Source organism: Pseudopodoces humilis, chromosome 30 (assembly GCF_049639895.1).
Source record: "Pseudopodoces humilis isolate 2021_Gansu_Grassland_sample_001 chromosome 30, ASM4963989v1, whole genome shotgun sequence".
Classification (NCBI taxonomy): Eukaryota; Metazoa; Chordata; class Aves; order Passeriformes; family Paridae; genus Pseudopodoces; species Pseudopodoces humilis.
In genome coordinates, this window is record NC_142229.1 from 4,379,550 (window position 1) to 4,391,647 (window position 12,098).

Consider the following 12,098-nt stretch of genomic DNA (forward strand, 5'->3'; position numbering starts at 1 on the left):
TGCATCCCACGAACCCACCCTGTGCCAGATGTGCCTGTCACACCTTAAAATCACCCAAAATCAGGTTGGATCTGGGAGGAGCTGAACCCCAAACACAAACTACACTCGGCAGCGATGATTTATTGGCTGTGACAACCCTGTGACACCTTAAAATCACCCAAAATCAGGTTGGATCTGAACCCCAAACACAAGCTACGCTCGGCAGCGATGATTTATTGGCTGTGACAACCCTGTGACACCTTAAAATCACCCAAAATCAGGTTGGATCAGGTTGGATCTGAACCCCAAACACAAACTGCGCTCGGCAGCGATGATTTATTGGCTGTGACAACGCGGGTCGTGTGTTTTGGGGGGGCTCCCACAGGCAGGGAGCAACACTTATCTCCACCTCAGCAAACTGAACGGATCCAAATCCCTCATTTCACGGCTTTGCCCATCCTCAGCAGCCTCCCCAGAGGTTCCAGGCGTGACCATTCCCTCCCAGGGAGGTGCTGGGGGCGCGGGGAGTTTGGCAGCGCCGAGCGGGGCTCGCCCCCTCCCCGTCCCACGCCGCTGCGGCCTCGCCTGTGCCGTGGGATGCCTGGCGTTCCTGCGAGCATCCCCGGGCTGGATTGGCTGCGGGGGCCAAACCTTTCCTTTTTAGGCTCTGCGTGGGCTCCCGCTGCCGCTCCAGCCCTGCCCGGGGTCCCGCAGCCGTGGAGTCCCGGAGCTGGCAGCGGGTTCTGGGCTCAGGGATGGCTCTGGGGTTTGGGGATGTCCCCCTGGATGGGCCGGGCTGGGATCCTGCCCCCGGCTCCCTGCCGTTCCTGGCACAGCAGTGCTCCCTCCATCGAGCCCCTTTTCCCACCCCGCTCTGCTGGCTTTGGGGAAGGATTTGTCGTAAAGGGATTTATGTCATATATGGCAGCCTTTCCCCTCGGTGACCTCATGGGTTTGGCAGGGACACAGCCGGGCCGGGCTGGGAGGGGGACACGGAGCGCAGGGCCAGGGGACAAATCCAGCCCCTGTGAGATGTTTGACAGGGAAAGGGAACGGCCTGGAAGAGCCAGCCCTGGGGGACACTGGAGGTGTGACCTGGTGGTGCTGGGGACACCCGTGTCCCTGTCCTGCCCAGATGGGACAGAGCCAGCCCTGGGGACACTGGAGGTGTGAACTGGCAGTGCTGGGGACACCCGTGTCCCTGTCCTCTGGGGGTGACAGCACAGAGGGGACAGAGCCAGCCCTGGGGACACTGGAGGTGTGACCTGGTGGTGCTGGGGACACCCGTGTCCCTGTCCTGCCCAGATGGGACAGAGCCAGCCCTGGGGACACTGGAGCTGTGACCTGGCAGTGCTGGGGACACCCGTGTCCCTGTCCTCTGGGGGTGACAGCACAGAGGGGACAGAGCCAGCCCTGGGGACACTGGAGGTGTGACCTGGCAGTGCTGGGGACACCCGTGTCCCTGTCCTTCCCAGATGGGACAGAGCCAGCCCTGGGGACACGAGCTGTGACCTGGCAGTGCTGGGGACACCCGTGTCCCTGTCCTCTGGGGGTGACAGCACAGAGCCCATCCCCTCTCTGGAGCCACAGGGGACACCGTCGCCTTTGGGTCCCTTGTGCTGGTGGCAGCTCCTTGTCACTGCTCCAGTGCCCGGCTGTCCCTGCCCCGGGCACAGCTCGGGATCGGCCTGGGCCCCCCCGTGCCTCAGTTTCCCTCCAGCCCCCCTAGCTCCGGGGGTGACTCCGGGACACCTCTGCTGCCTCCCCCGGGAGTCTCCCTGGCCGGGGCCCGTTGTCCTTAAAAAGGCAGCCGGGAGTTTGGGAGCTGCTGCTTGGGCTCTGCCGGGGCCAGCGGCCTCTGCGGCCCCGCTGCCGCTGCCGAGGCTCGGCCTCAGGGCCGGGGGTGGCCCCGGGGGGCTCGGGGACAGCGCCCACCCTGTCCCTTGGGGGGTCTGAGCTCATCCCACCTCCAAAATCCGCCCAGGAGGGATCGGAACCAGGCTCACCCTCGGCGTGGGGCGGGGAATTTGGACCCCACAACCCCTGACCCGGCTCAGACCGAGGATTTGGGGCACGAGGGGCTTTGGGATACCAAAAACCCAAAAATGGGGGCGGAGAGAGAGAGAGAGAGAGAAAACCACAGGGGAGGCATCCCAGAAGTGCCGGATTCCAGGGATGCAGGGGGAAAGCGAGGCCGGGAGGAGGCGATGCACCAACCCCGCGCGTCTCCAGCGGCTCAGCCACACCAAACCCGCATCCCGGGGTGTCCCCAGGGCAGAACCCCAACATCCCGCGATGGGATTTCTCCACGGGCTCCCCAGGAGTCGCTTCCACCTGGTTTTTCCCATCCTGTCGCTTATAAGGACTCGCGTCTCCCTTGTTTATCGGAGCATAAAAGGAACAGACAACTGTTGCTCCCGAGCATCCCTGCCATACATTTTCCTACAATAATTAACCGTGCCGGCTCCTACCACCAGCCCAAGGTCAATTTAATGAAATAAAACACCTTATATGGCCATATGGCCAACACACCATCACTGAGCCTATTTAGGGTCTTTGTTTAGAGAGGATCCGCCTCTGAGGTTCCTCGGGCTCGCTGGTATTTATACCCACGGCACATCGGGGCTCGGTCCCAGAGGAAAGGAGCTCTCGCCTCTCTGGTGAGTACTGCCCTGCCCAGCCCTGCTTCTCTTCCTCCTCGGAGAACAGGAAAAACACCCCGGGCGGGGTTTTTGGGGTTCCCCAGCGTTGATGGGGTGGCCCCAGCTGGGTTTGGGGGTGCCAACCTCGGCGTGACCTCGCTGGAGGTGACGAGAGCTGGGCTGAGGCCAGAGCAGGTTGTGCTCTTGCAGAAATCTCTGTGATTTGAGGTTTTTATTTGCTTTTTGGGCTCCTGCGAGGTTTTGCCTGTTTCCCTCCGGATTCAGGAGCTCGCCCTCTGGCACAGGGGGCATCCCCCGGCAATTTTTTCCCCCCCGTTTTTTGGGAGTGGATGCGAGACAGAAGCGGATGGGATCACCTGGCACCCCCCTGCCCGCTTTTGGGGGGCACCAGCCGGGCACGGCAGCACCGCAGCTCCCCGGGGAGCGCGGGCAGGAGGCTTTGGCACCGCTTTTGGCCACCGGCTGGAGGAGGATGGAGGAGCAGCACCCACAGGGGAACGAGCATCACCACCACGCCGGGCTCACACCATCCCCGGCCCGCAGAGGATTTTACGGGGCCGCGCATCCCCGAGGATTCCAGCGCTTCCCAGCCCAAATCCGGACAAACCCCGTCCCCTCCCGCTCCCTAACGCCGCTCTCCCCCCCTCGGCAGCTTCCCCCAGGTCCCCCCGAGCACCGAGCGCCGCCGGCCCCAGCATGTGCGAGGAGGAAACCACCGCCCTGGTGTGCGACAACGGCTCCGGCCTCTGCAAGGCCGGCTTTGCCGGCGACGATGCCCCTCGTGCCGTGTTCCCCTCCATCGTGGGGCGGCCCCGGCACCAGGTGGGTACCCGGGGGTGGCCCCCGCCCCGCTCTCATCACCGGGACGCGGCTAACGAGGCTCTGTCGCCGGCGCTAGGGTGTCATGGTGGGCATGGGGCAGAAGGACAGCTACGTGGGCGACGAGGCGCAGAGCAAGAGGGGCATCCTCACGCTCAAGTACCCCATCGAGCACGGCATCATCACCAACTGGGATGACATGGAGAAGGTGAGACCCTCCCGGGGTGGGCAGCGGGCCCTGCCAGCCCTGCCTTGGCTTTGGGGTGAGACCCCCCCCCGGTTCCTTGCCCGCCTTAGATCTGGCACCACTCCTTCTACAACGAGCTGCGCGTGGCCCCCGAGGAGCACCCGACGCTGCTCACCGAGGCACCCCTCAACCCCAAGGCCAACCGGGAGAAGATGACCCAGGTACGGCACCGCAGGAGCCCCGCGGGTGGGGCTGGACCCTCCAAAACCGCGGGGAGGGCTGGGGGATTTGGGGGTTTTGTGGGGTGCAGAGATCCCGGTGGGAAGTCGCCGCGCGTGGATCCGCAGGATTTTCCCCGCCGCGCGTTCGTTCCCCGTTCCGCGCACCGCGGTCACTCACGTTTCTGTGCCATCGTTGCCCCACGCGTTTCCCAGAGCGTTCAGCGGTCCCCGTCCTCCTCCTCGGTGCCACCGCTGCCCGCGTGTGACACCATCCTTCGTGCGCCGCGGCGATCCCCGTGCTTTTCCACGTGGTTTTCCAGCAGCCCCAGGGGTTGGGGCGAGCCGTGCTGGTGACCCCCGTGCCCGTCCCTCACCCGCTGCCCCTCTCCTTTCCCCTCCCAGATCATGTTCGAAACCTTCAACGTCCCCGCCATGTACGTGGCCATCCAAGCCGTGCTGTCCCTCTACGCCTCCGGCCGCACCACCGGTGAGTCGGGGACCGCCCGCGACGGGGACCGAGGCAGCCCCGAGTGTCCCCTCTCACCTTCCCCCTGTCCCAGGCATCGTCCTGGACTCCGGGGACGGCGTCACCCACAACGTGCCCATCTACGAGGGCTACGCGCTGCCCCACGCCATCATGCGCCTGGACCTGGCCGGCCGCGACCTCACCGACTACCTCATGAAGATCCTCACCGAGAGGGGCTACTCCTTCGTCACCACCGGTACGGGGCGGCGGGGGCCGGCGGGGGGCCGGGGACGCCGCGGTGCCGCCGCGGTGCCGCCGGGCTGAGCCTCTCCCGCCGCCGTGTCCCGCAGCCGAGCGGGAAATCGTGCGCGACATCAAGGAGAAGCTGTGCTACGTGGCGCTGGACTTTGAGAACGAGATGGCCACGGCCGCCTCCTCCTCCTCGCTGGAGAAGAGCTACGAGCTCCCCGATGGGCAGGTCATCACCATCGGCAACGAGCGCTTCCGCTGCCCCGAGACCCTGTTCCAGCCCTCCTTCATCGGTGAGCCCACCCCAAAACCCCCAACACCCCCTGTTCCAGCCCTCCTTCATCGCTGAGCCCACCCCAATGCCCCCAACACCCCCAACACCCCCTGTTCCAGCCCTCCTTCATCGCTGAGCCCACCTCAAAACCCCCAACACCCCCAACACCCCCTGTTCCAGCCCTCCTTCACTGGTGAGCCCACCCCAAAACCCCCAGACCCTTCATTAGTGAGCCCACCCCAACACCCCCAACACCCCCAACACCCCAGACCCTGTTCCAGCCCTCCTCCATCGCTGAGCCCACCCCCAGTTCTCCCTGGGAGCGGTTGCCCCATCCCCAGCAGCGGGCAAACAAAGCCCCTTTGGACTGGGCCGTTTTCCAGCTCCCGTGGGTGCCCCACGGAGACGTTTTGGGGCTCCCCAAGCCCTTTGCACCACGAACGCTGGCACAGACCCACGGGTGCTTTTTTGGGGAGCCCTGAGGCGGCAGGGGCTGGGGGGCAGGGAGGTGACAGCCCCCTCCCACCCCAGGCATGGAGTCCGCCGGGATCCACGAGACAACCTACAACTCCATCATGAAGTGCGACATCGACATCCGCAAGGATCTCTACGCCAACAACGTCCTGTCGGGCGGCACCACCATGTACCCCGGCATCGCCGACCGCATGCAGAAGGAGATCACCGCGCTGGCGCCCAGCACCATGAAGATCAAAGTAGGTGCTGGGTGACCAAACCGTGGCCACTGGCGCCCCGAGGCCTCTCCCGGTGTGGGGTTTTGGGGGGATGATCCCACAGGCTCGTGTCTCCGCAGATCATCGCCCCGCCGGAGCGCAAGTACTCGGTGTGGATCGGCGGCTCCATCCTGGCGTCCCTCTCCACCTTCCAGCAGATGTGGATCAGCAAACCCGAGTACGACGAGGCCGGACCCTCCATCGTCCACCGAAAATGCTTCTAAGCCCCCTCCCCGCCCCGTGGGGGCTCCCCCGTGCCCAGGCCGGGGTGTCCCGCTCCTCCTCGGACCCCGCTGCTCCTCCCCACCACCCACTGCGCATTAAAAAGCCTTTTCTCCAAGCTCGGTGTCTTTCCTGGGAGATCTGGGGCTGGGAGGGGCTGGGGGGGACTCGGGGTGGGGGGGGACCCTGACCTCATGTTGGTGGCCACGTCCTGCTGATGGCCTTGATGCCCCCAACCCCATGACAACACCCCGAGCCTGTATCAGTGACCCCAACCCCATGACAACACCCCGAGCCTGTATCAGCCACCCCAACCCCATGACAACACCCCGAGCCTGTATCAGCCACCCCAACCCCATGACAACACCCTGAGCTCGTATCAGTGACCCCAACCCCATGACAACACCCTGAGCTCGTATCAGTATCAGTCACCCCAACCCCATGACAACACCCTGAGCTCGTATCAGTATCAGTCACCCCAACCCCATGACAACACCCTGAGCTCGTATCAGTCACCCCAACCCCATGACAACACCCCGAGCCTGTATCAGTCACCCCAACCCCATGACAACACCCCGAGCCCACGCCAGTGACCCCAACCCCACTTTGATGCCCCCGACCCCCCTTTTTGTGCCCCACCCTCTCGCCCCCGCCCCCCGCATTGCCCGGACGTGCTGTGGACAGCGTCTCATTTGCATAAATTACCATATCGCCCCCAACACCCCCCCCGCGTTCCGTTCCCCCCCCCCCGCTGTTTCCGCCCCCCCCCCGCCTTCTCCCCCCGCCCACTTCCCGCGCCTTGACGTCACGGGGCGGTGGCGCGCGCTGCTGATTAGCATGTCATTAGCATGTGACGCGGGAAGGCGGAAGCGGTGGCGGGATGGGGCGGTGCGGGGCCACCCTGAGCCTGGCCCTGGAGGGGAACATCGGTACCGGGGGGACCCGGGGGGGGGAGCGGGAGGATTTGGGGTGCGATGGAAAAGGGGGGCGGCGCAGGCTGGAGCATGCCGGGCTGCGACTTAATTCCTGTGATTATCTTAATTAGCGCTGCCGTGATGGCGCCAAAGCGACATGGAGTTGGGAGGGGGGGACACAAAGGGACACCCGGGCTCACCCCGCGCTCCCGGGGCTTGGATTGGGGTCACCCAGGAGCGGGGACCCCCCCGAGCTCCCCCGGTAGCCACAGCCAGGCTCAGCCCGTGTTTGTGGGGTTTGGTCGGGGGGACACCCCACACTCCCAAAGTCCTGGGGGACACCCCGGCTCACCCCGCTCTCCCTCCGCAGCCGTGGGGAAATCGACCTTCCTGAGGCTGCTGGGTGCCACCTTCCCGCGGTGGCACCTGGTGACCGAGCCGGTGGCACAGTGGCGGAAGGTGCCGGCCGCCGGCACCGCTCAGGTAACGGCGATTCCGGCCCACCCCGGCCCCAGCAGAGCCCCCCGGGACCCCCTGATCCCCCTCCGTGCCCCCGCAGGCGGCCGTGGGCTCCGCCAACCTGCTGAGGATGATGTACCAGGAGCCGGCCCGCTGGTCCTACACCTTCCAGACCTTCTCCTGCATCAGCCGGCTGAAGGCGATGCTGGAGCCGCCGGAGCAGGAGCCCCCCGAGACCCCCCACCCCGTGAGGGTCTTTGAGCGCTCTGTGTTCAGTGACAGGTACCCAGCACCCCGAAAAGAGGGGCCGAGGGGTTGCACGGGACTGGGAGCTGCGTTTGTGGTGTTGGCTCCTGGGGGTGAGCAGAGCCTCTGTCCCCGGTGATGCCCCAGAGCGATGCTGAATTGCAGGAATGGGATTTTGGGGTCGTTTGGGGGCTGCCCCATCCTCAGCTGTGTCCGTGAAGCCCTTGGGGTGATGCCAGGCTCGAATCTGGGATTTTCTCCTTAATTTAACCACCCGCAGCTCCTCGCCAGTGCAAAAAAAAAGCCAAAAAAAGAAATATCTGTGAAGCCAGCTGGGCGAGGGGTGACAGAGCTGCCGGGTCCCCTCTGTGCATCCCTCCCCAGGTACGTTTTTGCCAAGAACCTCTTTGAGGCCGGGCACCTGCAGCCCCTGGAATGGGCCATTTACCAGGACTGGCACGACTTTCTGCTGCGGCACCTGGGGCCCCGCGCCGCCCTCCACGGCTTCCTCTACCTGCAGGCCAGCCCCCAGGTGGGTGCAGGAGGCCTCCAGGTGCCCCTGGATCCCGGCGGTGTTGCCGAAATTTTTGGTGTTTCGCCACAAATCGCCGCCCTGGAGGAGCAGGGTGTGCTTCTCCTCCCGTGGCAATGCCGGGGGGAGTTCTGCCGTGTGTTCCGGGGCGGGTTTCGGGGAGAAGGGGCTGCGGCATCTCCTGGGTTTGTGCTTTCCGTGCCGCCCACCCCTCATTTTCCTGCGTCCCGTTCTCCTCCCGTTGTCCCCCAGACGTGCCTGGAGCGGCTGCGGCGCAGGGCGAGGAGCGAGGAGGGCGGGATCCAGCTGAGCTACCTGCAGCAGCTCCACGGGCAGCACCAGCGCTGGCTGGTGGACAGGAGCACGGAGTGAGCGCCAGCCCGGCTTTGGGGTGCCCCCCCTGCTTTGGGGGTGCTTTTTTGGGGGTGGTTATTTATTTGGGGAGGGGTCTCATCCCTCCCTGCCTCCCTCCCGCAGGATTCACTTTGAGGGTGCGCGGAGAGCGCCCGTCCTGGTGCTGGACGTGGACGAGGACTTCGAGCAGGACGTGGCGGTGCAGGGCGGGCTCATGGCACAGGTGGGGTGGCACAGCCCGGTGTCCCCCCGGTGCCATCCCAGTGTATCCCAGTGTATCCCAGTGCCATCCCAGCACCATCCCAGTGTATCCCAGTGTATCCCAGTGTATCCCAGTGCCATCCCAGTGCCATCCCAGTGCCATCCCAGTGCCATCCCAGTGCATCCCAGTGTATCCCAGTGCCATCCCAGTGCTATCCCTGCACCGTCCCAGTGCCATCCCAGTGCATCCCAGTGCATCCCAGTGCATCCCAGTGCCATCCCAGTGCATCCCAGTGTATCCCAGTGCATCCCAGTGCATCCCAGTGCATCCCAGTGTATCCCAGTGCCATCCCAGTGCTATCCCTGCACCATCCCAGTGCCATCCCAGTGCCATCCTGGTGCCATCCCAGTGCCATCCTGGTGCCATCCCAGTGCCATCCCAGTGCTATCCCTGCACCATCCCAGTGCATCCCTGCACCATCCCAGTGCCATCCTGGTGCCATCCCAGTGCCATCCCAGTGCCATCCCAGTGCCATCCCAGTGCCATCCCAGTGCCATCCCAGTGCTATCCCTGCACCATCCCAGTGTATCCCAGTGCCACCCTAGTGCCATCCCAGTGCTATCCCTGCACCATCCCAGTGTATCCCAGTGCCACCCTAGTGCCATCCCAGTGCATCCCTGCACCATCCCAGTGCCACCCCAGTGCCACCCCTCAGCCAGGCTGTCCTTGCAGGTGGAGGCCTTTGTCACATCCCTGCGAGCCGAGGCTTTCCCGTCACATCCCGACCCTCTGGGAGCCGGGGAAGGGGCAGCGTCCGCCTGAGGATCCCGACCCGAGGACGAGGGACACGTCCTGGTCCCCTCAGCCCGGCTGTCCCTGGCCAGGGCTGGATTTGAGGAGGATTTTGGGGGGGCAGGGGGGCTCCCCGTGCTCAGGGGACCAGGTCCTTGCCGTGACCCCCTCCCCATCTTCCGGGACCCCCAGCTGGGGACGCTCCCTGGGCTGGATTTCCTGCGCTGGATGAATTCCGATGGAAAATCCCCGTTTTTAGGTGACGCCCAACCCCCGTGTTTTGTTATTTTGTATTTAATTTTTTTCCCCCTTTAAATTAAGATCAAATCACTGCTGAGCTGTGTCTGGAGGGGCTGTGCGGGGTCGGGGCGGCTCTAGGGGGGACACGGGGGGACATTGCTCCCCCGGTTTTGGGGTGTTGTGGTGGAGGGGGGGACGGGGCAGTGCCCTGGGGCTGGGCTGGGCTGGATTTGGGGGCAAACCAAGGGGATTTGGCACCTGAAAGGGGGTGCGGGGTGGTGCTCGGCCTATAGCGGGGCTGGGGGGCGTGTGAGACCCTAAATAAACACAGGTGGGGCAGCTGCCCCACAGGAGGCGGGGGGGGGGAGTTGGGGGGGTGTGGGGGGGGGATGGGGGGGGGCAGGGGGATTTGGGGGGGCTGTGGAGCAGGATATGGGGCAGGGGGATTTGGGGGGGATATGGTGCAGGGGGATTTGAGGGGATATGGGGCAGGGGGATTTGGGGGGAATATGGGGCAGGGGGATTTGGGGGGCTGTGGGGCAGGGGGATTTGGGGGGATATGGGGCAGGGAGGGAGAGCTCTGGGGTGGGGCAGGGGGATTTGGGGGGCTGTGGAGCAGGATATGGGGGGTACAGGAGCCGGGATTTTCCCGGGCTGCCACCCCCTGGGATTTTTCCCAGAGACCCTACAATAACACAGAGCGAGACCCCACAACGACCCTACAAAAACAACACCAGAGGACCCACAGCTGTTTCCCCTACAAAACCAACAGGGGTGGCGCGACCCCCTCCCCTTCAATCCCCCAAACCCAACCCGCCGCGACCCTACAACAACAACAACAACAAACAACCCCAAAACAACGACCCGCCGCCACCCTACAACAACAAAACCCGCACACCCCGGTCCTCCCCGCTTCCCCCGAACCCCCCCTGCGGGCACGGGGCGCCCCCTCCCCGTTCTCCCCGAGCTCGGGGGGCGGCTGCGGGCGCTGGCCCGGAGCCCCCCGGCCGCCCGGCGGGTCCCCCCGAGCGGGCGCTGCAGAACAAAGGAAGCAGCAGAGCAGCAGCAGCGGCAGCAAACGCGAGGCAGCTCCGCGGGTCCCCTCGGGGTACCGGCGACATCCCGAGCCTCCCACCGGGGTCCCCCCGCCGCCGGGAGAGCGCTCAGCCCCGCGCCGAGCCCCCCGCAGCCCCCCGAGCCCGAGGAGGGGGAGCAGGACCGTTTGTTTCCTATTTTTTTTTTTTTTTTTTGCCGGTAAACGCTCTTTTCTATCTAAATTTGGGGAGCGGGGAGCGGGGGAGGTGGAAAGTTGCCGGTGCGCGGCTGAAGTTGTGAAGTTTGTGCGAAGCCGCGCGGGTTTGAAGTGGGGGGGGAAAAGAAAAGGAAAATGGGGTTGGGAGAAATAAGGGGTGGGATTAAAAAAGGGGGAGGCAGCGCCCCGGTTTTGGGAGGGGGAGGCTCGGGGAAAAGAGGGGTGGGGAGACAGCGGGGCCGCCCCCCCCCCCGGGCTGGAAGCGGCGTGGAAATTAAAAGTCGGGGTTGACTCGCGGCTCTGTCCCCGCAGAACCCCCGCGCTGTCCCCAGGGCGGGGGACACGGTGACCCCGGGATGTCCCTGTGGCCGGGCAGGGGGCTCCGCCAGCCCGGGCCAGCCGCCCCCCCGGCCGGGGGGAGCCCCCAAATCTAACGCTGTCCCCCCCCCGGGATGGAGATGGAGAGGCACGAGGGGATCCACAGGGAGGTGAGCGACCCCCCAGCTCCCCCAAACCCAGCCGTCCCCGCTCTGATCCCCACACCTCGGGGTGACCCCTTTGAGCGTCACCGCGACCTGGAGGGGGCTCGGAGGGGTGGGCAGGGAAAGCCCCTCCTCGGTTGGTGGATGGGTTTGTTTTTTTAAGGGTATTTCCGTGGGAAATGGGACTTTCTGCTGCCTTAAAGGCCGCCTCGACGCCTTAAACACCCCCCCAAAAAAATCCAGCTCGTCCCTGGGGCATCCCCCAAAACAGCGCCGCGGGACGGGCGGAACAAAACCCTCCTTTAAACCGAATTCCTTGGAATTTCTTGGCGTGAAAGAGCAAAACCCCGCACGAAAAACCCACCCGGGTGCCGTCCTGGGAGGGGTGGGGGTCGGTTCCCCCAGAAAGAAGGGGGTGGCGAGGAAGGGGAAGGCAGAGCCGTGCCCGAGGGGGGCATCTCGGAGCTGACAAGTTGCGGCATTCTCTTCACCCAAAAAAAAAATTCCAACGCCTTCCTTCCATCGGCACGGCTGGTTTTACCGGCCGGGGTGGTTGGAACCGGGATCTGGCATTTTGTGCCCACGCAAAATCCAGGGAAAAAAACGGGGGGGGCTGCTCCAAATGGGGGGGCTCCAATGTGGGAGGGAGAAAAATCTGCTCGGCGTCGAGTTTTGGTGTTTCCACCCCCCAAAAAAAAAAATCCCCCATCGGCGCTGATTTGCCTTTTTTTTTTTTTTGGTGGTGTCGGGGGTTGAGCGGCTGCCGCGCGCCTCTGGGTTGGATCCAGCGGGATTTTCCTTGGGATGGGATTTG

The 12,098-nt window shown here is 64.7% G+C and overlaps 2 protein-coding genes across 2 annotated transcripts; both read left to right on the forward strand.

Moving 5' to 3' along the window:
• Nucleotides 1-2,557: 2,557 nt before the first annotated feature.
• On the forward strand, nt 2,558-5,929 carry ACTG2 (actin gamma 2, smooth muscle). Its single transcript, XM_014261514.2, has 9 exons — nt 2,558-2,639; nt 3,295-3,464; nt 3,541-3,669; nt 3,759-3,869; nt 4,272-4,356; nt 4,430-4,591; nt 4,686-4,877; nt 5,390-5,571; nt 5,670-5,929. Exons 2-9 carry the CDS (start codon nt 3,339-3,341, stop codon nt 5,811-5,813), a joined length of 1,131 nt encoding a protein of 376 aa, XP_014116989.2. The 5' UTR covers nt 2,558-2,639; nt 3,295-3,338; the 3' UTR covers nt 5,814-5,929.
• Nucleotides 5,930-6,667: 738 nt separating this feature from the next.
• DGUOK (deoxyguanosine kinase) lies at nt 6,668-9,647 on the forward strand. The gene is made up of 7 exons (XM_014261513.2): nt 6,668-6,740; nt 7,096-7,208; nt 7,285-7,466; nt 7,815-7,962; nt 8,215-8,330; nt 8,440-8,539; nt 9,251-9,647. The coding sequence occupies exons 1-7, from the start codon at nt 6,692-6,694 to the stop codon at nt 9,338-9,340; spliced, it is 798 nt and encodes a 265-aa protein (XP_014116988.2). The 5' UTR covers nt 6,668-6,691; the 3' UTR covers nt 9,341-9,647.
• The last annotated feature ends 2,451 nt before the right edge of the window (nt 9,648-12,098 follow it).